Genomic DNA, 26,327 nt, shown 5'->3' on the forward strand with positions numbered 1-26,327 from the left:
GGTGTGGCTGAGGCCCCTTGGTTTGTTCAGCCCAGAGCAGAGGAGGCTGAGGGGAGGCCTCATGGCGGCCTGCAGCTCCCTCACGAGGGGAGCGGAGGGGCAGGTGCTGAGCTCTGCTCTCTGGGGACAGCGACAGGACCCGAGGGAACGGCATGGAGCTGGGACAGGGGAGGGTCAGGCTGGGGGTTAGGGAAAAGTTCTTCACTGAGAGGGCATTTGGGCACTGGGACAGGCTCCCCAGGGAAGTAGTCATGGTACGGAGCCTGTTGGAGTTCAAGTAGCATTTAGACAACATTCTGACACGTGGTCTGATTTGGGGTTTGTCCTGTATGGAACCAGGTGTTGGACCCAATGATCCTTGTGGGTCCCTTCCAGCTCAGGATATTCCATGATTCTATGACATAATGTTTCCCAACATTACCTTGAAGGCATCCCGTGTCTTCTTTGAGGATTCTGGAGTTGTTTCAGGCTCCAGAACTAGCACTTTGACTTTCACAGAAAATAACAGAAGACAGTTAGCAGCTGAAAGCATGTTTTAATGTGGTGTGTGAAAACTGACAGCACCTTCACAGCACAGTAGCACTGTACTTTGGTGATGGAATTAGGTTCTTGAAACCTCAGGCCAGTGATAGCTAGGCAGAGGAGAATGTTGGAGAAAGGTAAAATTCCAGAGAGTTTTACAGAAATATATTTAGGTTTTCCACTTCTTTTTTTTTTTTTTTTCCTTCAGGTGCACCTTGTGCATCATGTTACAAATAAGCCATGGAAAAATAATTAAAATATTAATTAATAATTATTAAAAGTAATAATCATTAAAAATTAAAATATAAATAATAATCATCACACTAATCTCATTAATATTTACACAATAAGGTAATTGAGGTTAATATGAGAAAATAAAAGAGATTTCTAATAATAGCTCTCTTGTAAATGAGTAGGAAAAGCAATTAAATTAGCAATCTCTAGAGAATAATATGAACATTAATTTAAGGAAGAAAATCTAGGCATTTAAGACACACTTTAGTTTTCAAAAATAGAATAAATATATCCTTCTTGTTGATATATTTCTTCTGCCAGAGATACTTTTCTTTTCTTGCTACATAAAGAAATAAGCTGAATTTAAGATCTTATCATAGCAGATCATGCCATTAAATGGAGTCTAAAAAATTGCTTAAATTCACATAACATTTGGAGTTTTCAAGTAAATATTGACTATATTTCTCAATAAGCAACTTAGTAGTATAGAGAAATTTGTAGAATTAAAATACAGGAATTTGAATACAGGAATTTAACAGCTAATTTAATTGCTGCAAAACATCCAGGTGACTTGGTTTCTATCTACAGAGGGATCATCCGTCCTTGATAAAAAAGACTGTTGAGCATCTTATGCCCTGATGAACGGGAATGGTGCATGGCAGGGAGTCCTCAGAGCTCATCTGTCTCCTTATTCAATGGCCCTAGAAACTCGTGATGTTCAACCTATCCTTCTAATTTTCCTATGAATCTGATCCATTGAATAAGGGAGATTTTACGTGGACTAAGAAGTTTGTTTAGTGTTGGGTGTCTTTGGATCTTTGATCTGAGTTTAAGCTGTGCCATATTACTACTTTCCTTGCTAACAGACCATTGGTATGACCAACAGCAGCAGAGGAACAGCTAGAACATCTTTACACTGATGCAGAAGAAGAAAGAAAATGAAGCAAGTTATTTATATATTTCTGCAAGATATATGTAAATAACGTATATATTACATGTGGCCTTCTGAACAGAAGACTGTATCCATACTGTGGCCCAGATCTGCCAACTTTCTGCATCTGCCCCAGCAAGCACAACTACAGGCACAACCAGAATGTGCTCTTAGGAGCATGCAGACCATGTGTATACACCAGGTTGGATTGGCATGTCCCTAGAAACACAAGCATAGGCTTTCACACTAAACAGATTACCTGCAAAGCACCCATGCCAACATAAGATGAGTGGGAAAGAAAGCATATGTGTCTCTAAAGGCTCATGAGAGTATGTGCTTCTCCAGAGCAGTGAAGTTACATTTGCCTATTTAGAGAAGAAGAGAGACTCCCCCACCCTCACCCCCACCCCACAAAAAAAAAAACAAAAAAAAAGTTTCAGCAATGTTCCACAGAAATACCTAGATAGTCATAATGAGAGTTTGGCTGGACAAGGGGCTGATTCTTACCAATGGAAACAAAGTCTTCTGAAAATAGAGACATGTTTGGTGGCACATATTCTACTATAGTATTTGTTTAATGTGCCCTGACTTCTTTTAAAAACTTGCTTTAAACAAGTCGTCCTCCATGCTGATCCAGTCACAGATTCACAGATTCACAGATTTCTCTAGGTTGGAAGAGACCTCAAGATCATCGAGTCCAACCTCCGACCTAACACTAAGTACTCCACTAAACCATATCCCTAAGCTCTACATCTAAGCGTCTTTTAAAGACCTCCAGGGATGGTGACTCCACCACCTCCCTGGGCAGCCCGTTCCAATGCTTAATAACCCTTTCGGTAAAGAAGTACTTCCTAACATCCAACCTAAAACTCCCCTGTCGCAACTTTAGCCCATTCCCCCTCATCCTGTCACTAGGCACGTGGGAGAATAGACCAACCCCCACCTCTCTACAGCCTCCTTTCAGGTAACTGTAGAGAGCGATGAGGTCGCCCCTGAGCCTCCTCTTCTCCAGGCTGAACAAGCCCAGCTCCCTCAGCCGCTCCTCGTAAGACTTGTTCTCCAGACCCCTCACCAGCTTGGTCGCCCTTCTCTGGACTCTCTCGAGCACGTCCATGTCCTTCCTGTAGCGAGGGGCCCAAAACTGAACACAGTACTCGAGGTGCGGCCTCACCAGAGCCGAGTACAGGGGCACAATCACTTCCCTCGACCTGCTGGCCACACTGCTTCTTATACAGGCCAGGATGCTGTTGGCCTTCTTGGCCACCTGAGCACACTGCTGGCTCATATTCAGCCGACTATCCACCAATACTCCCAGGTCCTTCTCGGCCAGGCAGCTTTCCAGCCACTCATCTCCCAGCCTGTAGCTCTGCTTGGGGTTGTTGCAGCCCAGGTGCAGGACCCGGCACTTGGCCTTGTTGAACTTCATGCAGTTGACCTCAGCCCATCGCTCCAGCCTATCCAGATCCTCCTGCAGAGCCTTCCTGCCCTCGAGCAGATCGACACACGCACTTAGCTTGGTGTCGTCTGCAAACTTACTGAGGGTGCACTGGACGCCCTCATCCAGATCATCAATAAAGATATTAAAGAGGACCGGCCCCAGTACCGAGCCCTGGGGGACTCCACTAGTGACCGGCCTCCAACCAGATTTGACTCCATTCACCACAACTCTCTGGGCCCGGCCATCCAGCCAGTTTCTAACCCAGCGAAGCGTACGCCAGTCCAAGCCCCGAGCAGCCAGTTTCTCGAGGAGAATGTTGTGGGGAACGGTGTCAAAAGCCTTACTGAGGTCAAGGTAGACCACGTCCACAGCCTTTCCCTCATCCACCAAGCGCGTCACTTGGTCATAGAAGGAGATCAGGTTCGTCAAGCAGGACCTGCCTTTCATAAACCCATGCTGACTGGGCCTGATCGCCTGCTTGCCCTGCAAGTGCCGCGTGATGACCCTCAAGATAATCTGCTCCATGAGTCCTTCATCTTTATGCTTAGAGAGATGATAAAGTTCTAGCCTGGGGCAAGTACTATCACAGTTAGTATGATGTGTTTGTGTTCCACAGCAAAATGCTCACCTGCAAGTTCTCAACAACTTACCTGAGTATTATTTTTCCTGGGGAGTCCTACTTAATTGTTTTGATGCAGTTGACAAACATCAATCATACTTGGCATGGGCATCTTCTTTTGTAGGTGTGATAATGTATCTTCTTATCTTCCATGGGAAAAACATACGTCTGTGTGCATGTGTCTGTGTGTGGATCTATCTCCATTATTCACCATTTCTGAAAAACCTATGTAAAATGTCTTGACATTTTCCACCAGAAAATTAAAGCAATAACAAAAAAAAAAAAAAAAAAAACAACTTTGGGATGAGTTCATGCCTGGAATGTTTCAGAAAAAAAATTCACAGAAGATTATATTTCAAAAGGGAGTGATGAATAATGGAAAGTATGAACTGTGAAGTTCTATCATATCAGTTGTATTTAGGTTAACCACGTTTAAATTTTTAAGCTCATAAATCCTTAAGAAATGCTAGTCACATGACAGACTTATTTGTAAATTTACATAATGCCCTGAAGGAGCCACGGATTGTTGCATTCTGTGGTGACTCATGAGCATCTCTGGTTCAGGCTGCCAGGATGGAGAAAGCAAGCTGAGCAGTGTGATCTTGTATGAACTGTGATTGAATTTCCAGCAGAGTTATCCTCAGGGCACTCCACAGCATTTTTAAACTCACTGTGATATGAAAACTAAAAAGAGCGTGACGTAAAGCAGACTAAGTTTTGAAGGTAAAGTTTTTTTTCATTCTGTTAAAACTGAAAACTACACAATAAAAGCGTATACATACACTTAAAAAGGTGTATCTTATATCTTAGAATTAGTTGCCCACTATATTCAAATTAGTTATTCCCCCAAAAGCATACAAAAAGGCTTTCAGACAATACGTTCTTTTTATTAATAAAAATACTACTACTACTTAATTTCAATTCCAAAGTCAAGAACCACTGACTTGACTCAATAGTTCTCATTCTGTAAATATTAGTAAACATGCATACATGCTACATTTTAGTATAATGTATGCATTTTAAAATTGTATTCCTTGTTGTATGTCAATGTAAGAATAAGCCCACAATTAACTCAAAAGCCCTGTCAAGTGATGCTATTTTTTAATTCCACTGACAAATCAAATAGATTTAAGATATACTTAACCAAATTCTTATCAATGATTAAATATATCTTGAGTGCCAACATATGGTAGTAGACCCAATTAAAAAATAGTTACTTGGGTTCCTGTTTATCTATCAAGTGGACTGATTTATCCACTGTCCACAAATGAACATCAGAAGCAATCTAATGACATTTTAATAGAAGGAAGCTTGACAAAATACTCGCAGATGGTATTCTGGGTAATGATCCAGACAGCCACAATCTCTGTAATGACTTATAGTATCTATTTACCTGGCCTGAAACAAAGGGGGAAAAAAGCTAAAATGATTCAATTGGTTTAGGCTGATCTGGCACTGTAAATGTTTAAATCACTGAAGCAGCCCATTCATTTCTGCAGCGGGAGAAAACATGAAATTGATTAAAAGAGCATAAATGCAACAGGAAAATCTTCCTCCTCCGCAGCCAGTTTGGGAATGGAAACATACCTAGTTCTCATGGTCCATTTGTTTTTCTGTTGTTGCTCTGGTCAGTTCTGGTGAAATTCTGTCCTTTAAAGCAAAAAGGTCTCACAGCATCAAGGGGCCACTCCTTGCATGCCTCTTCTCATGGAGTGGTGATCTGCTTTCAGAACAAGGGAAATGAGTGTAATGGAGGCTTTATGGTGTTACGAGGGACAGTTGGGTGCCCTTAAAATCTGCCTTTTGCCTTACATTGATATGGACTGTTATACTAAGCTTACAATGACTGTTTTTTCTCCTTTCTTTTACAACTTAAGTCCAAACAGCTGTCATAAACCACAAGGAGCATCTCCTGGTTTTGTCACTAAAAAAAAAAAAAAATCTAAAACCTGAAGAAAATTATTTGTGCCATGTAAAATTCTGTTTCAGATACTCCAAGGTCTGTAGAAGGTACAAGTAAATGGAAATGGAGGTCTCCTGGAGATTTTCATAAATATCTAAACATATAATGAAAAACTCTTACAACAAACAACAAAAAGCTAGTCCCACTGGAACAGAAAAGGTCTGTTGAACTTTCTCTCCCAGACTCAACTATTGTCATACTTCTACTGCTGAAAGAAGCACTGGGAAAACTTGTTGAACTACTGTTTCGTAGATATCTGTCCCAATAATAAACAGGATAGTTGAACTTCCGATCAGCTCAGCACCAGTGTCATGCAGTATGAATAAAGGGGTCACTGCAATCTGCACAAGAGGAACTAGGTGTGATGCTGGACAGTTTGCCATGGTATTGTACAACAGAGGAGCATCATTATACTGAGGTATACAGGTGTTGGTGACAGGCACGACAAATGTCCTGAGATAACAGTTACGATTTTTGCATCCAGTCCTGCTGTTTTCAAACTATTCTATGGTGGAGCTGTACTTCTGGCTTTTCAAGTACTTTTAGATGCTCTGGAAACACTCTTGGCAAAGTGGCGCTGTTTTCCATCAGATGTGTTCAGTATTTAGGTGAATTGCTGTGGACAGTTTTAGTACTGTGAACTGCTAAGCCCCACGCAGTGCCATTCAGTCAGTCTGTAAAGATCTGCAAGGCTCACTAGAGAGAACATCTGCAGCTGGTACAAATCTGCTGTTCCTTCCCTAGTGACAGCAGCTACAAGACTCTCTCTTCTCATGAAGCAAGTGCTTTACATTTACAAGCACAGTCCACCAATTTCTGGTTTGGAGGGACTGATCTAATTTCCTGAGAGTCTCTGAGCAAACCTCAGAAAGATTTGCCTCATAAGACATCTGGCCGGGTCTAGCATATGGCACTCCCAGTGCTCAGACCTTCACCCTGTGCAAGGCTGGAATGTTGGCTTTACAAGTTTTTACTAACTGCTGACAGACATGGGGAGAGAGGAGCTCTGGTAGCCAGGGTTAGATTAAAATCTGTATGTTCACTCCCTTCCAGTCTGCAGGAAGCTAAATACATGTTTGTGCTGTTATTGCCTGCCCAGAAACCCAGTGTTTATCTCTTTAGGCTGGCATGTGGAAAACTATCTGTGAGAACAAACCTGTGTGCAGATAATCAGTGATACACTGAGGTTACCAAAGTTAATAGAACAAAATGCTGTGTCCTCCCACACCTAATCTGACCTTCTGACATCTAGCAGCCTTTCAAAAGTACTCGAAGTGAAGTCCTCTGCTAATCTGTAGCCTTGACTCCACAAAACCTAAGGCTGTGATGGGAAAATCATCACCAAGAGTATTACAGGGTAAGAAGAATAAGAGTCGGGAAGTCAGGTGCAGGAAGGATATAAGGAAAAAGGAACTGCATTAAAGGACATCAAAGGCTGATTAGTTCCTAAAGAAGATAAAGCTTTGGAGAAAACTTCCCCTTCTATTACCTGCACATTTAAACAATTGCTAAATCACCAATTGCTGAGCTTTTTTTAAAGTTAAAGCAAAGACTATATATATGAAGATACAAGAAATACTGATTTAAAAAGAGGGTGGTTTGTTTTTTCCTGCTTGCTAACTCTTCTTTAATTCTATATACTAGGCAACATCTTAGCGGGAACTAAAATGTTCAAAGTATTCACACGTTTCATATGTATGACCTAGAATGAATGTTTCCTCTCAAGTAACAGAATGAGGCTTGCAAATTTTTGAGGCCATAATGAATTGAACAGGATGCTCAGTCAAGGTGTTTCCAGAATGTCACACATTAGCTCTTCAAGGCACATTTAGGCCAGTGGATTCATTAACATGAACATTAGAAGCACACTGGAATAACGTGAGTCAATTAATCAGGCTACTTTAGCTGAATTTGATTTGTCTGTGATCAAAGTCTTTAAACAACATTTAGGTCCTTTGTTTGAAGCTAATGTTTGGGACAGGTTCATTACGCCTCAGGAATTCCCTTCTTGAAAGTAAAATCTCAAGCAGTAATCAACCCCATTGAGATACTGCTCTATAATGCTCTATAAATACCACCCCCCCCCCTTTTGTTTTTTCCTTCTACCATGGGCACCATCCAAGCCAGAAAATATATATATATATTCTTACAATTTGGGGGGAGTACAAATTTCTGTCAGAGTCTAATTTTTGGTAACAAGTTGTATATCAATGATCTTATTGTTCTAATTAAACTATTATTTCATCACATCTCTCCTTACCTGTCTATACAGATGTCAAATAAGAAGCAAACCCTGAATGGTGTTTTTATACTTCCAGGTTATTGAGTTAATTCCTTATAGCAATAATTAATATAAAGGTCATAATCTGGCCAGATTAAAGGTGTATTCACACAGATCAAAATTCTCCTTGAAGTACTTTTGATGGTCATTTTCGCAACCTGAACTGGAGATTGAATCTAAAGTGTGTTATTTGTTTGGTTGTTCCAAAGGCATGTCCACCATACCGTAACAAACATTTCTGCTTAGAACAGACATGTAACTTCTTCGATGGCTTTCCTTTTGGTGATTTGGTTTTTCCTTTCTTACCTATATTGAGAAGTAGTTTTCAGATAATATGGTCCTTTAAAACTCACAGGAACACAGGATGACAAAGAGGAAAAAAATTCTAAATACAACTAAATCACAAAGTGAGCTTGTTTCAGAAGTTGCTTTTGAATTTTTCTTACCTGTAACAGCTATTCAGCTGTGCTTTTAATTTTAATACATTTAAATAATGTGTGCAGTTATTTTTTTTTTGTATGTTAATTGAAATGGGAGCTGCATGTATAATGGTTGCATTCACAAGCAATTTGTCCAGGTTTTGTGTGCTATGTATGATGTAGTATGTTTTCTTCAGGCATGTGCTTTTTTTTGGAAACAGTTATTCTGTGCAGACTCAAATGTCCTATTAGCTCAGTTTCTCTCCCTTTTCTTTCTTAAAAGCTGAGCAGCAGTCAGATACTAAATAAGGAAAACATAAGTCTTAACGTTTATAAAGGGGTTTGCTTGTATTGCTTATGATCAAATCAGGGTGGCATAGGCTATGCCATTAAGTTTTCCTGGTCTATTATCAAGATTCCATTGGACATTAATAACCAATGTTAGAATAAAAAGGCACAGAAGAGATGTATTTTACTTTATATTTTATTATAATAGAAGGAAAAAAAAATCTAAAAAGCACATTTCATGGAGCACCATATTGTAACAAAATTTTGCTGGCTCTCCTACAAAGTGTATTTTGACATTTAAACAATGACACACACGTAATCAGTACACACAGGCATCTACACCCCAGCAAACTTATTAACAGCTCCAAAGAGAACCCCTTTCCAAATACAGAAACACTAAGGTGCACAGAGGAATGCCAGTGTGAGGGCATCTGAACACCAACTGAGTTAATTACTCTTTTGTTAGTGCTCTTCATAAACACACAAGCATTCATGTCTCACCCCACCCCTCTTCTTTGAAGCCTCCAAACTGGGCCCCTAGCTCACCGAATATGTATCCATCATTGACATGGTGTAGAGTTGAACAAAACTGGCCAATATTCCCTACCTGATACCTCTTATTGCTTTGGTTATAGTACTGAATGAAAGTCTTAAAAACCTTTAAACCTACACTCCACACCACAGAAAAGCCACCTTCACACATACAGAAACATAACCTCCATCCCCATGCATACCTGAATGAATCACTGATACATTTTTGAGAAGCTCTGTGAGTTTTCTCACCAAGATCACCTTCATAAAAATGACTGCATTTTCAAAGTGTTCAGACAGTTGTTCAACAATATATTTTGGAATATCTTTCCTTCTTTTTAAAGGATAGGGCATGTTTTCCTGCTGCCTTAAATTTATGTCATTGTCTACATAAGCAACAGCAAAATGCTATCGTTTTCACCTGTACAAAATGTTTTACATTCATTTTATACAGTGCTAAATAATGATGCTAAGCACAGAACAATGTAGAATGATAGCCCAGAATAGCTATTTACCTTGCTCAGAATGAGAAAGTACTGGAAGCTTCCCATACTAATGCTGAGGCACAGTACTGGAGTCTCTATTATGTACACAAGCCTTCCAGAACACTTTCAGGCACCTGTTCTGTGAGCTGTTGCTCGATATGTACATCACACTGAAGCACCTCAAGTAAAACGGTTTAGTGCCCTCGAACAGTGAGAGTAAGAGACAAAAGCAAATCTAGCCTCATAGTAGATTAGACCAACTGTGAAACACAATGCTAGCACAATGATAGCAAAACACAAAACACAATGATAGCAAAATTTCTACCTGGACCCAAAACAACCCACAGTTATATGATAATTTCAGGTATCTGACATACTTCCACTTCTTACATTAACTACAGACAATTTATGAAGTTTAATTTAAAACCTTGCCTCTAAAAAGTTTTAATTTTGTCAACAAAAAATTGAAGAGCTTGTATGTATGTCATCCACTTATAGAAGATATTTTTTGCTTTAAACCTATTTCTTTTTCAGAACATTTCCCCTCGTTTCTGACTGCAAATTTTCTGGGGAAATTTAAAGATTTACAAAACTTATTTCTGTCTTGATAGTCAGTCAGGCTGAACCATCTTTAAGTTTTGGGCAGGGTAAGGCATTCATTCTGCCAAGAAAGAAATTAAGTTATTGTGTATTTTTTCTTGTGGAAAATCCTTGTGGATTTCCCATTTAGAGCCGCCAGTTTTATAATCCCTTTATATTGTGTGATGGACAGGCATCTATGAATAACAAGGTACTGCACTAAGACAAAATAATGGAAATCCAAATGGAGGGAGAAAATAGACTTGAAAAATAACTGTGACTTTAGATACACAAAGGGGTATTAACTAAATGAATTACTAACTCAGACTCCCTCCTCCGAGCTAAAGGTATGTTTCAACAGCTGTGCTAAACATTTTGCTAGCATTTGGGAAATCCCAGATGAAACAGTTGAGACTTAATCTGTATGATGGAGAAAGAGAAAGAAGGCATAGTAGTTTAAGCTTTACAATGGATATGGAGTTGCTATGGATTTATGAAGTTTCAAATGACTAAGAATAGAATATAATAAGGAAAAGATGTTGTACTGGGTACACCAATGCATATTTTCAGTTGGACTAATGTCCACAGCTTTACTCACCTGAGTAAAAGGAGAGTGTAGAAAACAGAAGAGATTCAGAGATAGGCACAGAATATGGACCTGTGTAAGAATGTGAATTATTGTTTTGGCTTAAGAAACAATAAGAGCTATGTAAAATTCTATGTAGAATATATCAGCACTGATATACAGAAGAAAAACTGGGATCATTCCTGCTTGTACTGCTTTAGCGTACAAGAGCAAGAGATGAAAATGCCATCTGAGCAGCCAATTCAAATCTGAAAAAAAATGTTTTTCTGTTTTTCTTTGGTTTTAAACATTTTTTTAATTATTACTTTAGAATTCATCACCTCAAGAAATATTTAGGTCTCACAGTTCTGGATCAGCATCTCATAGGGATGAAACATCAGTGATCACATTAAAAAAGATAGAAATAGCAAGGGCTGAAACAAATGAATATCCAGAAGAAATTATTGCACCTTCCCCTGAAGCATCCGATACAGTCAGAGGCAGGATACTGGATTAAATAAACTATATAATTTGGCTATGTTACTGGTTTTACAATATTAGGTTTAAAATTTTCAGTTATATATCCCAGTTAGTCATGAAAAAGTATAGCAAACTTTCATATGAGCAATGAGTTACAGTAACATTAATGAATGGAAGGACAGAATGGTGATTATTATTGGCCTTAGACACCACTTATGTGTGTATGCATACGTATGCACATGTGTATGTATACAATATTCATATATACGTATACATACATAAGCACACACACACATTTTCTGAGAAACAGGGGTCAACAGAAGGCCTGAAGGCCATTCTTTACACCCCTCTTCTGGCAGACTTTACCAGAGATAAGCGCACTTGTGTATGCTTAACAGTGTGCAGAGGAGAATATGAGAAGAAAGGGAAGTATGAACCTTAATATGATAGAAATCACTCATGTTACTGTCATAATTTTAGATCTGTGCTTGAAAATACATTTCCAAATATCTTGTATATTGGCTAACTTGACCAACAGCCAAGAAAAAAAAAAATAAGGGGACATCTTGAAAATTAAAATATTTATGTATGCATTTTCTGTTCTTTCCTGTGTTAGTACTAATATTTTCTTGATAACTGGCAGGATGAGAAAGTAAAAGAGCTAATTTGATTTTTGCCACTTACCCCGTTTATCTGTTTCATGTTTCTGCCAAAGCTGAGAAAAAAACTTGGATAGTCCATCTCCTCTTATGGGTTTTCACTTCTCAGCTCTATCAGGTTAGCTCATTGTAAACATGCCCTTTCATCAGGCTTGATTAAATCATTTTTGTTTTAAAAATATCTAAATTTAATGTCTACTCTGAATTGACAGCATCTCTTTAAAGATAATTTAAATTATTCCTCAAACCCATTCTTATGAAAATTCTGTCATCTTTTACACTCATTCATGTTGATTCACACTATTTGTCCTCCCTGTTTCTCTGAGAAGGCTGTTGAGAACAGGAGTGAAACACAGACTATCATCTCATCCGATAGCAGAAGTGCAACTCGGAAATTCTGAGGCTGCAAATCACTTAACTTTCAGCTAAACTAATCTAGCTGAATCTATAAACTATTTGCGGGTAATCTAAGACAGCAAAAATCAGCATGACTACATTTGACAAAGTAAATAATAGGATAGGTTTCCATTTCAATGAGGTAAAGTATGTTGTGTATAAGTTTCCCCATCGCCAAAATGCATCTGTATGGTCGTTAACTCAAATAAAAAATAAAAACAAAGGAGAAATAAGTTACTTTTTAAAAGCTAAAAATGAAATTACCTTTAAGCCTATTGCTAGACAGAAAGAGATCAAGGGCAGGGGGGGGAGGGAGGAAGAGGGAGGAAAACCAGAGAATATTGATAAACGCATGCTGCTGTAAGAACCGAGAGATGGCATCAGGTGAGTTTTGTCTCATGACACCACTTCTAGATGGTTCTCGTTGTGTTGTTACAAATAGTCCAAGTTTTTTAGTTTTTGAAGTGGATCGTAATGGGTTTATTTGATCACCTTTCTCTTTTTGGTACGACTTCAAAGATTTTAACGTTTTTCTCAGCAGGCACAGGCCTACCTACTGGATGCAAACATGTAGATGGAATTACATAGTTAATATGTTGTGCAGAGGTGTCCATAGAGAGTACAAATACCAGCATACAATGTTTCATCTTGATCTGAGCAGCCCTCTGCATGCATGATGCATTGCATGGTGGTTCCTGTAGTCTCTGAACAAGAAAATCTCTACCAGGAGAGGACGCTTGCCATACTGCACTGCATTTCTATGCAAAGTAATTGCAAGCCCCTGTTTCCTCCAAAGTTGCTTGCATTGGCCACAGGAGGGTAAAGAAGCGCTTCTGATGAAATGCACGGTATTGCCTTTCCGCAGATTGTCTTCCAGGCAGCAGAGCTTCCAGCTCACCCCAGGGCCGACACTTCATGAGATGGGTTCCTCTGGGAGACAGCTCTTATCTCACCACTCTTCCTGCTCAACTGCAGCACCTTTTCAGAGGAGCCTCTTCACCTTTTCTGTCCCATAGGGAGCGCAGGAGTGGGATTTTTTTTCATACAATAATGTTTCTGTGGAGTTAGTTCTTTATTTTTTTTCAGTTTTCTTTTCCTAGTTAATGTTCATTTGACCTTTTTATCAAATGTGTTCTCCTGCAGTCATCTGAAAGGCCTTATTCAAACCAGCATGTTTTCTTTTTTTTTTTTTCCCTTTTACATCACCTTAAAAGGACACACCTGTTGACATATCTTCTGTCGGAAATGGATTTCATCTTTTGCTGAAATTTTGTTCCAGCCAAAGCCGAACCTCCTGCAGATTGTAGAAAAAGGGGCCTTTGCCTCCTAGATAGGCGATTTTTTGTCTCTGCACAATGCATACTCGTTCAAATGAAACCCCATAGGCCACATTGGCATTGTTGTCCATGCAGTCAGCCACCACCTGGCACTGAGGTGGCAAGGAGAAGCGCTCTAGGAGTTGGTGAGCAGCTGCGCATCGATCTTCCTGGTTTCTGTGTTTCTTAACTTCAAATGAAGAGGGAGAGATTCCAGGGGCAGCCCAGCCATCTGACGGGTGAGCCTCATCAATGTAGACCAACAGAAAGTCAGCCACACCAGAGAACTCTTCCACCAGCTTGCTGAAGGCTGACAGCTGGCTTGTGAATGGAGGTCAGGTAGCTGAACCAAAGTTGACCACCAGTGGCCGCTCAGAGTTGGCGAAATCCAGAAGGTGGCATTTGGTTCCACACTTGCCACCAACACTCTTCCAGCTGCTACTGCTGCCATCGCTGCCCTTGGCTATGTGGATTACACTGGAGTTTGGGGCTTCTCCTCCCAATTTGACCTGACAGCAGAACAAATGAAAATATAGCAAGTTAGTGCGACTTGCTTGTCCAGTATCCTTTATGATTACTGTATTCAAATCAATAGTTACATGTTCAAATACAAACTGCCCACGTGGACACTAGCATAGGGATTCTAGATAGAGCAAATCATCAATAACAGTAGCCTCAAAAAGTTCATCCTGTGCATCCCCACTCACAGAGCAGGGAAATGCGGCCTTCCTGACAGGTATACTACTGCATTAGGGTTACAAAAGTGGTTCCAAAACCTGTCTTATCCTGTCCACCACACACGTAGCCCTGTCAGCCTTATGTATTTGCAGACTCTAAGTTGCTTTCAGGCAGACTACTTTCCATTTCTTCTCATTTTTTTTCTGTGACAGTTACTTCCTGTGTCTCATAAGCTACACCTGTTTATGCATTCCAGATGTTTGCTTTTCCCAAGGCATCATAACTGCTTTGGTAAAACTATAGTCTAGGACTAGGAGTTGACTAGGAGTTAGCTAGTGAGCAGTTATAATGCCTAAGTCCTTTTTTCAGCCTTTCTAGTTGCTCCCCATTATGGATTTGTGTACTTCACCAGTCCAACCTGAATCTGCCACTTTGCACTTGGCCCCATAGAGCAGCATCTCACATTTCCAAGCCGTTTTCCCAATTCTTCAAAATCATTCTGCATTGTATTCCTGACCTTCACAACACATGCAGTGCCTCTCAATTTTGAGAGGTTTGCAGATTCCATGTGTGTATTCTCTTCCATCCTAGAGTCCAGTGATGAAAATACTCAAGTACCAAACACAAGAGAGATCTCTGCAGACACCCACTCAGTACATCATTCTGTGGACCATTGATGACTGTGCTCCTCAAAGCGTTTTCTAACCACTTTGCTGTACTTTGATTAGAGTGACACATTTCCTTCTATTGGAATACTTCTCTATAAAACTGAGACAAAAGCAGCAAGAAAAGGAGAAACTTTATATGATAGCTGAAGTATGACGAAATAAAAGTTAACCGTTCTCAGATCTAACCCCCAGATCTAACTCAGATCCAACAGGCAATTATGGAAAAGTCATTTTGCTTGACTGTTTCAATTTCCCTTCCTACAGAAGGAAGGCAGAATATATACATCTCACAGAGGGGACTGCCAGAATAAGGTGGAGCCTGCAGAGGGCTCCAAGATCCTTAGCTGATAACTGCTATAGAACCACAAAATATTACTGCATAAGACAATTAGGTTTAATGAGCTCTGCCACAGCAATTCCTATGTATCTGCCTTTAACATCAAGCTCTAGTACAACTATGCAATTATCCTTTTATATTTCTCAAACTCTTTCTCTCTCTCTCTGTTTCCTGTCTATTTGATTATGTTCAGAAGTGTTGCTTTGATGGACACATACAGGGCCAAATTCTGAATTCCTTCATATTTCGTCCATTTCTTTCTCAAGCTACACTCCAAATGAAGTCAACAGAAGTGAACAATGAATTAGAACTGTGTAAAAAGTGAATAAATTACTGATTTTGGAGTAAATTTTTAATCTACATTTCATGCTAGGGTATTCTGATTAGTCAGATACAGTAAGAAGATATATTAACAGCTGTATAGTTAACTGATGCGATTGCTGCTGTACACATTTCCAGAGACAAGTATATTGTAAATGCTGGATCTTCCATTTCCCTCCAGAAACCTGACTACCCTGAACAAATCTACAGTTATCATCACTCAGCATTGTTTCATCAGAATACCCATAGAAACGGAGTCTAACTAAAGTAGATTTTGTAAGACCCTCTCCTTAAAGATGCCAGATTTCAGAGTTGCATGAGAAGGTCTCACAGCGTGTTGGCACAGGATATAAACATCATTTCAGCTATTTTCTGTGGGGCACATTGAGACAAAATGTGGTGCCCTTCACTCAGAGAACAGCAAGAGAGAGAACCACAGAAAGAAAGACCAAGAGAGACCCATGAATCTCTTCAGGCTGAACACGCAGTGATGGCACCACTGAAAGCAACACAGCTGTAATGACAGGCAAGGGGAGCAAGTGCTGCCCCAAGAAAGCACAGCCCTCCATGGCCCCTGTAAACCTGCATCTGCAGCATGTGTTATCTGCTAGAGCCCTGGTAACAGTTTAAAATAAAAAATGAAAGAGAGAAAGGGAGAAAGGGAGGGAGAAAGAGAAATGAGGGAGGGAGGAAGGAAAAGCCTCGTGCTCATTTACTTTTGGAAGGAAACAAGGTTTGAAATAGCTGAGGTTAGGACCTGCTGGGAGTGTGGTCTTTCCATTGAACTCAAGGAAGGAAAAATGCTGTATCCTTGTTATTGAGAAGAAATTATGTCTCTGGAGAGAGGCAGGCTCAGAGGCTCAGGATATAACATTTGTCCATGTTACAAGAGATTCACCTTGTAGCATTTAAGAGGTGCTGCTGCATGCCACCTACTCCTTTACAGGTAGTAGGTACTCTTCTGCAGAGCTTGCAGAGCTGTCGAACATCTCATTTTTGTCTGCCATTCTATGCAGTAAGATAGGCAAAGCAGAAGTAAGGTAAAGGTCCAGATATGAGCAAAAGACACAGAGGTCATGATCATCTGTAGGTGATACAATCATCCTGAGGGCTGCATTCAATCCAAAGCTAGCTAGACAACTCCGCAGATTTAAACTGGTAATTTCAAAAAAAAAAAAAAGGCACATCCCAAAAAACACAACACCTGCACATCTGCACAAACACTAGATCCTGCCCCCCCTTACCTAGAAAGCTTAACTGTTCTTGCACTACCAAGCGATTGCTTTTTCAGAGCTGAGTTGCCCAAAATATGTCTTTTGGGCAAAGCCTGACATGTAAGTATCTGTGCTGCACCCACTCACTGGATGAATAATGGACCTCAGTATTTAGGAGCGTGTGCTCAACCAGTCAAGGAAAAGAAGTAATGGCATGTGATTTATCTCATAAATCACAATTAAGCAACACACTTTGAATTCCTGATATTTGCTGGCACTATTCAGAGAAAAAAAAATAAAGGTAAAAAGGACAGAACTAAAAAAATAAGAGCAATGAACAGGAGTTGCTCAGGTGACAAGAAACGTCTGAGCAGCTGTTCCCCTGACATTTCTGGCTTTAGTTAACAACAGTATTATGCCTGAAATACTCTAACCAACAATAAAATCTTTAATTGAGAAACCACAAGTCTGCTCCTTGAACATCTTTATGCAGAAAGAGGCTAAATATCGTAAGCTCCTCATTACCAACTCTTTGCTCGGATCTACCAAATGTTTCTTTTCCTAGGCAAGTTTGCAAACCCTGAAAGAACAGACTAACAAAAGCACTCCCATTGAACACCAGCACGAGAATGCCTTTCAAGTACTATTTTAACATTGATACCAATGGTGGCAATGCATTTCACTATTCTCCAATGACGCAAGTTTGTATTCTCTCGTACTTCCTATTGACTAAGAAACAGATGGATTTAAGAAATAAAGTACAACTACGCCCAATGTCACCTTATAGCAGTTTCTCTTTATTTCCCACAGCCACACAGTAAGTCTCATGGCCGCAGGTTACCTATCACGTTAACTTTTGTTTCTAGGAGTGCTTGTGTTGTGTTTTTTTTTCCCCCCTTAATGAGACATCCTTGCCAAGAGGGCATTCACAAGGCATTTTCTGCTCTTGCAGAGGAGTAATTAGGTCGGTGCCTTGTTCCATGCCAGTGTCAGGCACTCCAAAAAGCCGCCCTGCCCAGTCGTTAATGCTTAAACATAAGCAGCGGCATCTCCACTAATTGGTCTTGATGAAGCGCTGACGTTCCCAAAGGGACTCTTTATTTCACCAGGCTCGGGAACCGATTGACACAGGATGAACAATATCATCCTTGCTGATCATCTGCATTGTGGGCCTTGGCTGTCTTCTTTGTTGTTATTTATTGAAAGAAAAAATAGCTCTTGGAAAAGAAAATCAACACGAACAAAAAAACCATGCATTCAGCCAAACCACTTTTGAAATCTTACACAAAGGCAGGCAAAATATATATTCTGAGAAACAAACCAGCAGAATTTCCCTCACACGCAATCCAGCATTTCTATAATCACGTACTTGTGTGTTTGTGGAGATTCAGGCGTTCGGCTGCCAGCCTTCTGGGCAGCAGGCTGAGGTGGAAACCAGACAAGGTAGGCCAACCACGCGTGTGAGCCAGCCCAGCCATCAGCAAGAGCAAGAGCCAGCCTGGCAATAAAGCACTGACTTGCATCGTTTGAGTGAATTCTGTGTCAGCTTGACAGCCTTGGTACTGCATCTCCTCCTCTGAGTCTGCACACAGAGCAAAAAGGGAGCAGGGCTGCTGATGTTTTAGCATGCAGACTGCAAAACGAAGGAGACTTAGGAGTGGGAAAGAAAGCCCTATTCATAAACTACAGGCTAGAAATAGCGCATACTGCTAACTTTGTACATGCTACATGAGGACGAGGAAAAGCCTCATGGACAAAACATCGCCTCCTCATTTACCTTTTCTTTTTTGTTGCTTTGCTTTTATCAGCTTTAGCATAACCCTCCTGGGATCCTGTGCACTGGAATATGGCTTTCATTCCCCGCATGAGAGATTTTCGAACAGTTTGGCAGACCCATCAGGCTGTGTCAACCCCCTAAAGAAAATAGGTGTTGCCAGACAATTAGCAGTCTGTGATATTAGCTATTTAAATGCAGACATGCTGTGATCGGGACTGGAGTCCAGCAGTTGGTTATGAACTGAGTCCCTGGAGCCTTTTGCTCCTTTACAAATTCCGTGCTTTTCTTTGATTTGATTCCATTCAGCTAAACATAGCCTCCAAACAGCCTGATATTTCTCAGTGCTTCATCCAAATCATAATCAGACTCTGGCTGCAGAAGTGTACATATTATTATTTTTGTTTTCTGTTTTTATAAATCCCAGATTTGTGCAGTGGATAAAAATTACAGGAGGCTCGTCTTAGGAGTAGTGTACAGGAATGGGAACTCTTCATTTATCGTGGGGAGGTGGCAGTTTGCTTTAAGAAACTCAAGTACCCGAATTGGAGGGCAGAGATTGGAATTTGCTAGAGTTCTTCCAGAGTCTTTATTTAGGATCAGGTGTGTGAAGCTGAGGAATGGAAGTGGGAGACAAATTAAAAGGTCACAGTCCAGTTAAAAATAACTAGTCATATGCTGCCCTCTTTATTTAAAAACTGACAGTCCCACAAATGACCATGCAAGGCAGAGGGAAAACATAAAGGAGCCTTTTGCCTTGCGCTCTTATAAAGAAAAAAGACAATTTTACTTCCTCCGATCTACAGGGAGCCTGTAGAAACATTTCTTATAGCTCATGATTCCCTAAAGATGGGAGCATGGTCTATGACACTGTGGCTTTTGGGACACCCTGACCTGTGGGACACTGGCTGTCACCATGAACCCTACCTACAGATGCCAGAGGCCTTCACCAGTCTATTAATCACCAGCTCCTGGGTAATGGACACTTGAGGCACACTTGAAAGTAGTCTGAAGGATTATTTATTCTTTTTCCTCAGCTTTAGTACTGTGCAAATTCACAGTGCTTTTTTTTTTTTTTTTTTTTTTTGAGAGGCAGGACTGAGGTGCAAGGACTGGGTGCAATCCTTTTCCTGGATGGTGCACATTAGCTAATTTTCATGTGGCTATTACAGCCAAAGTGGGGTTTCACAAGGGTTTCATGAAAAGGCAACCAGTCCTTTCCACCAGTTCAAGAGGGTTTTTTTCCTACATAAGGGTGAAAACAGAAGACTGCACAGAGATAGTGCAGAAGAAATGTAAATCCTCAAAATGAAACGGGCAGGTTGAGACCCCATCAAGAACTGGAGTCACCATATTATTTTTCCTACCCTTTGTCTGCCTTGATTGTTTAAACTGTAAGCTCCTTGGGAAAAACTGTCTGCTGCTCTTGTTTAGTACATTGCCTAGCACAATGGGTTCCTGATCTAGGTTGGTCCCCAGACAGTGCTACAACAAACATGATTATATATTAATAAAAATGACAATGTTTTAATAATAATGCCAATGACAAACCCAAATCCTGTTGAATTTACGTTCCAAACACTGCAGGAAAGGTTTTAATTGTGGTTTTGTTTTGGGCTTTTTTTCATTCCTTTCATGATTGTTTTTATTTGAAAATGTCAATGAAAACAATTCTGCTAACTCTGAACTTTGTAAAACCAATGAAAGCTTTTAATACCACACAATGTCTAGCTCTAAACCCTGAAACTATGTAGCATTCTCTCTGATCTTTAAAGGAGGTCACCAAAAAGCAGAGAGAGACTGGACAGACAAAAAGCATATAAAGCATCATGCTCTTCTATTACCTTCATATACTGCTTTGTGACAGTGTTGCGTAGCACACACTTAACATCTGAAAAGCTGACAGTTTTCCTCCTTTGCATGCTGATTTTTACTTTTAAGTATAAATGTGTCCATTAGCCAGGCAGAAGTAGCCAAAGGCAGAATGAGTGTGCATCCCCGCAGTGTCAGGAAGATCTCGCTTGGCGTTACTGAACCAGTCTACTTGCTGCTGAGCCCAGAAGTGGGCCCAGGCTCTGAAGCTGGGACCCTGTGCCAGACCTTCCCTCTCTGCTGGGCTCGTCATGCCAAAGCTTGCTGCTGTCCCATTACAAAGACAGCCAAAAGCTGTACAACTACATGCACACACCCATTACTATGCCCCTGTGGAAATACCAGCATTCTTCTGAGGATTTTAACGCACATCTACACACACACGTGTATATCCACGTGTACTTTGTATGCCCACAGGTGGACTGCTCAGCATTTGGCTGCGTCAGAAAGATGACATTGAAAAAAATACCTGGCATAGATCTTTCCCAAAGAAACACACTAGGTTGGAGAAGAGGGAGGATTTCCTCTAGGGTAGTCTTAGAGATCTGTGCAGGGGGCCACGAGCAGAAACTGTGCTGTCAAAACACAAAGTTCATATCTGGCACTGAAAATGCTCCCAGCACAAGGCCTTACCACTGGGTGCTGCTATGGAAAAATGTTTTTGTACCCATTTTAAAAGAACCTTAGGATAACAGTTTCTCACCTTTGAAATCCTAGAAATTGGTCCCTGTACTAGAGGTGAAGCATGGAGCTTATGGGGGGGGGGAGGGGGAAATTTTCAAATGAAGTACAATACTTCTTCAAAACCTCTCTAGCTTTTTCACTTTCTCTCTGGATTTCTGTCAGATACACGACATGTTCAACATCCATGTTGTGATGCTTCACTGCATTCATATAGAGGGCCTATATAGAGCATGCAGAAGGCATACTAATATCCTCCCCAAAATCTCTTTTGTTTATAATCTCTTATTGGTGCTGTCCATGCATTCAATCTACACATGTATGTGTTTATACAAATACAGAGAAATGAGAGTGGACTGACTCTTTAAAGAGCAAGTTATGTATGCCTATGTGTGTGTATTTTTGCATTTATACACATACATTTATGTACATATATATAGACAGATACACACATGTGTATGTAACTGTATACATACAAAAACATATGAATGTGTAAATACCTACACACATATACATACATGATTTGCTCTTCAGGAGTCAATCCACTTGTTTCTGTAGATAAACAGAGCACAGCAGTAAATTAGAAAAATAACATCTAAATAAAACAGTTGTACTCTTCCAATTATATAAAGTTACTGTAGCTTGTCTGCTAGCTGTGTCTATCTCTCTTGTGACAATTAATCTGGTCCTAAAGACTCCCTTGTTGAAGATATGCTTGCCTCTTGGGAAAGAGTAGGAGGAAGATGTTCCTTAAATTACAAATATGGTGCAGTGTAGACAATACCAACACTGAGTGTAACAGATACTGAACTCAAAGCTAAGGAAGTAAAAAGAAACATATTAATCTCTGATAAAATTTACATAAGAAAATAAACAAGATACCAGTCATTTTGATTCCAGTACAACAATAAAATGTGGAGAAAACAAATATAAAATGTGCCAATAAAAGAGAATACGGAAAATACTGTACATACAATACATCAGACTGTGCATTGCTTATCCACTGAGGATATTAAAATCTTCAACTGTTGCTAGGTAATCTTGCATGTGAAATTAGTGCCTTAACAAAAAAGTCATGTGCAGCAATACTTAATAACAACAAAAAGCAGAACAAAAGGAAGTTGAAATCTGGGTAAGATATTAAAAAAAATCTAGAAGGGAAAGTGCATCAGAATGACTTATTTCAAATATACTCTACTTTAGCTATTCCCAGATCATCTCTTGTACACACTAGTCTTGAAATAAAATTCCCTTAATTCTGGAACAGTCTGTGTGCTGTCAAGGCAGAGCTCCTTTCTTAAATTCACATTTAATCTAGAACCTAGTATTTACCCATTGAGTTTTTCTGGAATGGCTTCCAGTAAATTTTCCTGTGAATATAAATAGTACCTGAAGTACTTTTATGTAAAACGCTGTGAAATGTACTAAAAAGAGTTCTGTGTAAGTGACAAACATTGTACAACCAAGAATAGTTACTGCTCTGGATCCAGTCTTCTGCTAACTGGCAAAGCTTCTGCTAAACTTTGGTCTACCTCAACCATCTTCAATGTTGCTATTCTAGCTGAAAAATGGTGATTATCTCATAAATGCTCCTGAATGGAATGAGCTTAAGCACCTGCCTAAGTACTTTGCTAATACCTGACTTTATTTAGAAAACTGGAGTAGTAAGCAATCATGGTTATGATATAGACTGCATTTTGTATTGCTATTCAGTATCCTGATTCCATACAGTATTTTCATTTCCTACCTTCACTAATTGGCTAAGATTAAGATATGACAACTGGATGGTCCCATTTAGAAAAAGATATTTTTGAGGAAAAAGATATTTTGTAGGAAAACATTTAATACATTTCACTATTTTCTCATGCTCTTTAAACTTTTATGCTATAACACAGGGTATATTTGATTATTTTTTTTCAATTCTACCAGTAGTTTTCCAGCTGAACACTTTTTTCTCTCTTCCCTAAAGAATCAGCAGAAGACTCTCCTCTACTGTCAATGTGATGACTCTCCTTCTGCTAATATTACTCCTCAGCTTACTTGTCATCTCTATAGTTTGATCTCTACATTTATATACCTCTTTGACAATCAAGGTTTTCCAATAATCTTCTAGCCTTATGGTCCATAATTCCATAAAGGAAAAAGAAGCCAACTAATTGTTGGTCAATTACTTTTGTCTTGAGGCCGGCAGAAATGGATTATTTCCCCTTTTTGTAACAAGGTGAGAAAATCTGGTTATGTTTTTATGAATTTTTCTGCTGAGTCCATTGAGGCCCAGAATTTATTCTAAGGACTGTAGAGCTTAATTGACTTGAATAACCTAGGTCATTTACTGGTGATAAGGAAGACACCTAAGTTCAAGTTATGTGTTTCATTGCAAACACCAAAAATAACACAGAAACAGCCTACCTGTATCTTCTGCAGCTGATATCGACAGTACTGAGGGAAATGTAACGTTTGACTTTAGAAAGCATAGAATGGCATGCACCTTCTTTATTTTAAATCATTTTATATTATCCAAGTAAAATAAGATTGAAGAAAATCCATGGATATGTGGTTCTCTATAGCTCTATACCTTCTCTAGAACCTGGGCTGTATACAGGCTAAAGTTTTGGGAAGCGGAAATTTGGCTGTTTCAGAGCTGTGCTACCAACTTCCACTGGAGTCTTGACCAAGTCATGCATTAACTGTCCTGTCTTGCCTGGTCTGTAAAACTGGAACAATAACGTTCAGTGGCCCATTTAATGAGGCCACTGAAAAACTTACTTAATGCCTGTGAAGAGACCAAAACCAGAAACTAAAAGGGTTAGGAGCATAGTGAGTTTCAGTATTCATCATTACTTCATTTGGGTAGCCAGCTGACTTATTCCTAGGGTGGCAATAAGAGGTTGACCCATTTGGCAAAGACTACTGTTATTTATATTTGTCTTATACTGAAAATTAATGTCTCCGTGGCTTTGGTTTCAGGCTAAGCAGCTTGTATTCCACATCACAAAGCCAGCAATCACCACCACCAGCTCTTCACATCTCTAGGTAAGAGCAAATTACAAAAGCCATTGAGGGGAGGTGAAAGGGATCTGGGGGGTAAGGTGACACAAAAAGAAATATTTCAGAAGACACAGAGCTATCATTTGGATAGGATCCCTGTGACTTCATGACATCACATGAGGTATGTTAAATTAGATGGTCTAAATAAGACAACACATTAACAGACTAAGCACTGTTTTGGAAGCCACAAGGCTCTGAATCCAGCTCTTCTACTTGCTAACTGGGTGGCCTGTGCAAGAAATTTCATCTTTTTGGGTCCACCTTTTCAATCTATAAAAGGGAACTATAACTACCTCCTGAGACCTGGGCAGCACCACTGGGTAATGTTTGTACATAACTTAAAAGGAAAAAAAAAAAAAAGTACATGTTGCATAACTGCTATTAGCATTATTAACTTAAATCACCAGGCAGCTGTCCCTCAGCTAGTCAAGTTCATTTTTAATCTCTGACATGTCCCTCTGTCACTGCTTTCATGAGGAAAAAAGGCTCACTGTTTCACTCCATGCAGTTTTACTACTAGATGGATGCTTCCTCCAACCTAAAAATTAACATATGAGTAAGAGAAAATGCCAGTGCAATGACAAAGGTTCATTTTTATCCTTTACGCTAATTAAAACAATTCTATCTGTGTCGCATAGATAACATCTGTGTATCTAGAGCTCTGTCTCAAGATGCAGGCTGCATAATCTCTGAGGATCTCAGGTGGCAAACAAACGACAACTTTAAGAGCACTGAGAGCATCGTGTAATTATTCTTACACGAAGAGCCTGAAGTACTTTATGAACGTGGTTATTCCTACCGGTGGGGAAACTGAGGCACGGCTGTAAAGTGGCTCGGCCGTGGCTACAACACGGAGTGCGAGCAGTAGAGCAGAGAGCCCGCAGCTCTCCAGCCTCCCCAACCCTTAGCCCCCCTCTCCCACCCAGCTGAGCTTGGAAGAGGAGACACCGTGCTGCGCACACGCTCATCCTCTTCCCTTCCTTCCCTTCCCTTCCCTTCCTTCCCCTCCGCGGCGGCGCCACGGCCGGCCCCCAGCGCTCGCCCACCCGCCGGGGCCGTGCGGGGGCCGGGGCCGGGGCCGTGCCGGTGCCCGGCACCCACCTGCTTGTAGGCGTCCAGGAGGAAGCTGTTCCAGACGCAGCGCAGCCCCTCCGAGGTGAGCATCCTCCGCCACTCGCCGCGCGCAGCCTTGGAGCGGCTCAGGAACAGCACCATGTGCTTCAGGAGGATCACAGAGTCATAGAGTGCAAGGAAGAGGCAATTGGAGAAAAAGACCGGCAAGATCTGAAGCGTGATCAGCAAATCCACACTTAGCAGACCCATCTTCCTCGCTGCTTCTCTTCTGCCGGATGACTTCAGCTCCCTTTTTTGCCCTATGCCCTCATTTAGAAAAGTGAAGTAAAAAGCATTTTAAAAGCCTCGTTGCCCCCTTTCTGTCTCTCTCTTTCTTTAAAACGAGCAGAGATGGTTAAATACGAGCAGGCTGGTTAAAAGTGTAACTGCATGATAGTCATTCAACTCGGAGCTGCTTATTTCTCAGAAACTAAGACGTTAACAGAAATTCTTCCCTTAACCAGAAGACCTTCTGATTTTGTTGAAGAGAGAGGCAGCTGTGTTTCCAGTTCCCTGCAGTTACAAAATTTAAGCTGAGATTGTTAATTGTTAACTTTCCTGCACTATCCCATTGTTTCTCAGCTATTTAAGCACTGAGCAGACCTCTCATTTCTGTGTCAGGAAAGCTAGCTACCAGGTGCAACAATACATTTTTATAAAAAGGTTTATGTACATAAACTTTCTGTTCCTTCCTCCCTCCCTCCCTCCCTCCTTCTCTCTTTCCCCCCCTCCCTCTCTGTTCCTGCCTTCCTCCTCTCTCCCTCTCTCTTGCTATCTGCCTATGGTGCAAAGTGCTTTCCCCTCTGGAGTCCCAGCTTGCTTCCCTGAAGCCTTTTATACATTCCCTGGCTAATTGCTGCAATAGAGAAATGAAACCCTAATCTTAGTAAAGATCTTGACGTCAATGTAAAAGAG

General features: G+C 40.4%; 1 protein-coding gene across 2 annotated transcripts; it reads right to left on the reverse strand.

Annotated features, from left to right (window-relative positions):
* Window positions 1–8,873: 8,873 nt before the first annotated feature.
* DIO2 (iodothyronine deiodinase 2) lies at window positions 8,874–26,213 on the reverse strand. Of its 2 annotated transcripts, none has more exons than XM_083839795.1 (2): window positions 25,401–26,213; window positions 8,874–14,215 (listed from the first exon to the last, which is right to left on the reverse strand). In XM_083839795.1, exons 1-2 carry the CDS (start codon window positions 25,620–25,622, stop codon window positions 13,598–13,600), a joined length of 840 nt encoding a protein of 279 aa, XP_083695921.1. In that variant the 5' UTR covers window positions 25,623–26,213; the 3' UTR covers window positions 8,874–13,597. The 2 variants fall into 2 exon arrangements, with proteins under 2 accessions (XP_083695921.1, XP_083695922.1); XM_083839796.1 differs by having other exon boundaries at window positions 13,565–14,215.
* Window positions 26,214–26,327: the final 114 nt, after the last annotated feature.

Source organism: Anser anser (genome assembly GCF_964211835.1).
Source record: "Anser anser genome assembly, chromosome: 5".
Classification (NCBI taxonomy): domain Eukaryota; kingdom Metazoa; phylum Chordata; class Aves; order Anseriformes; family Anatidae; genus Anser; species Anser anser.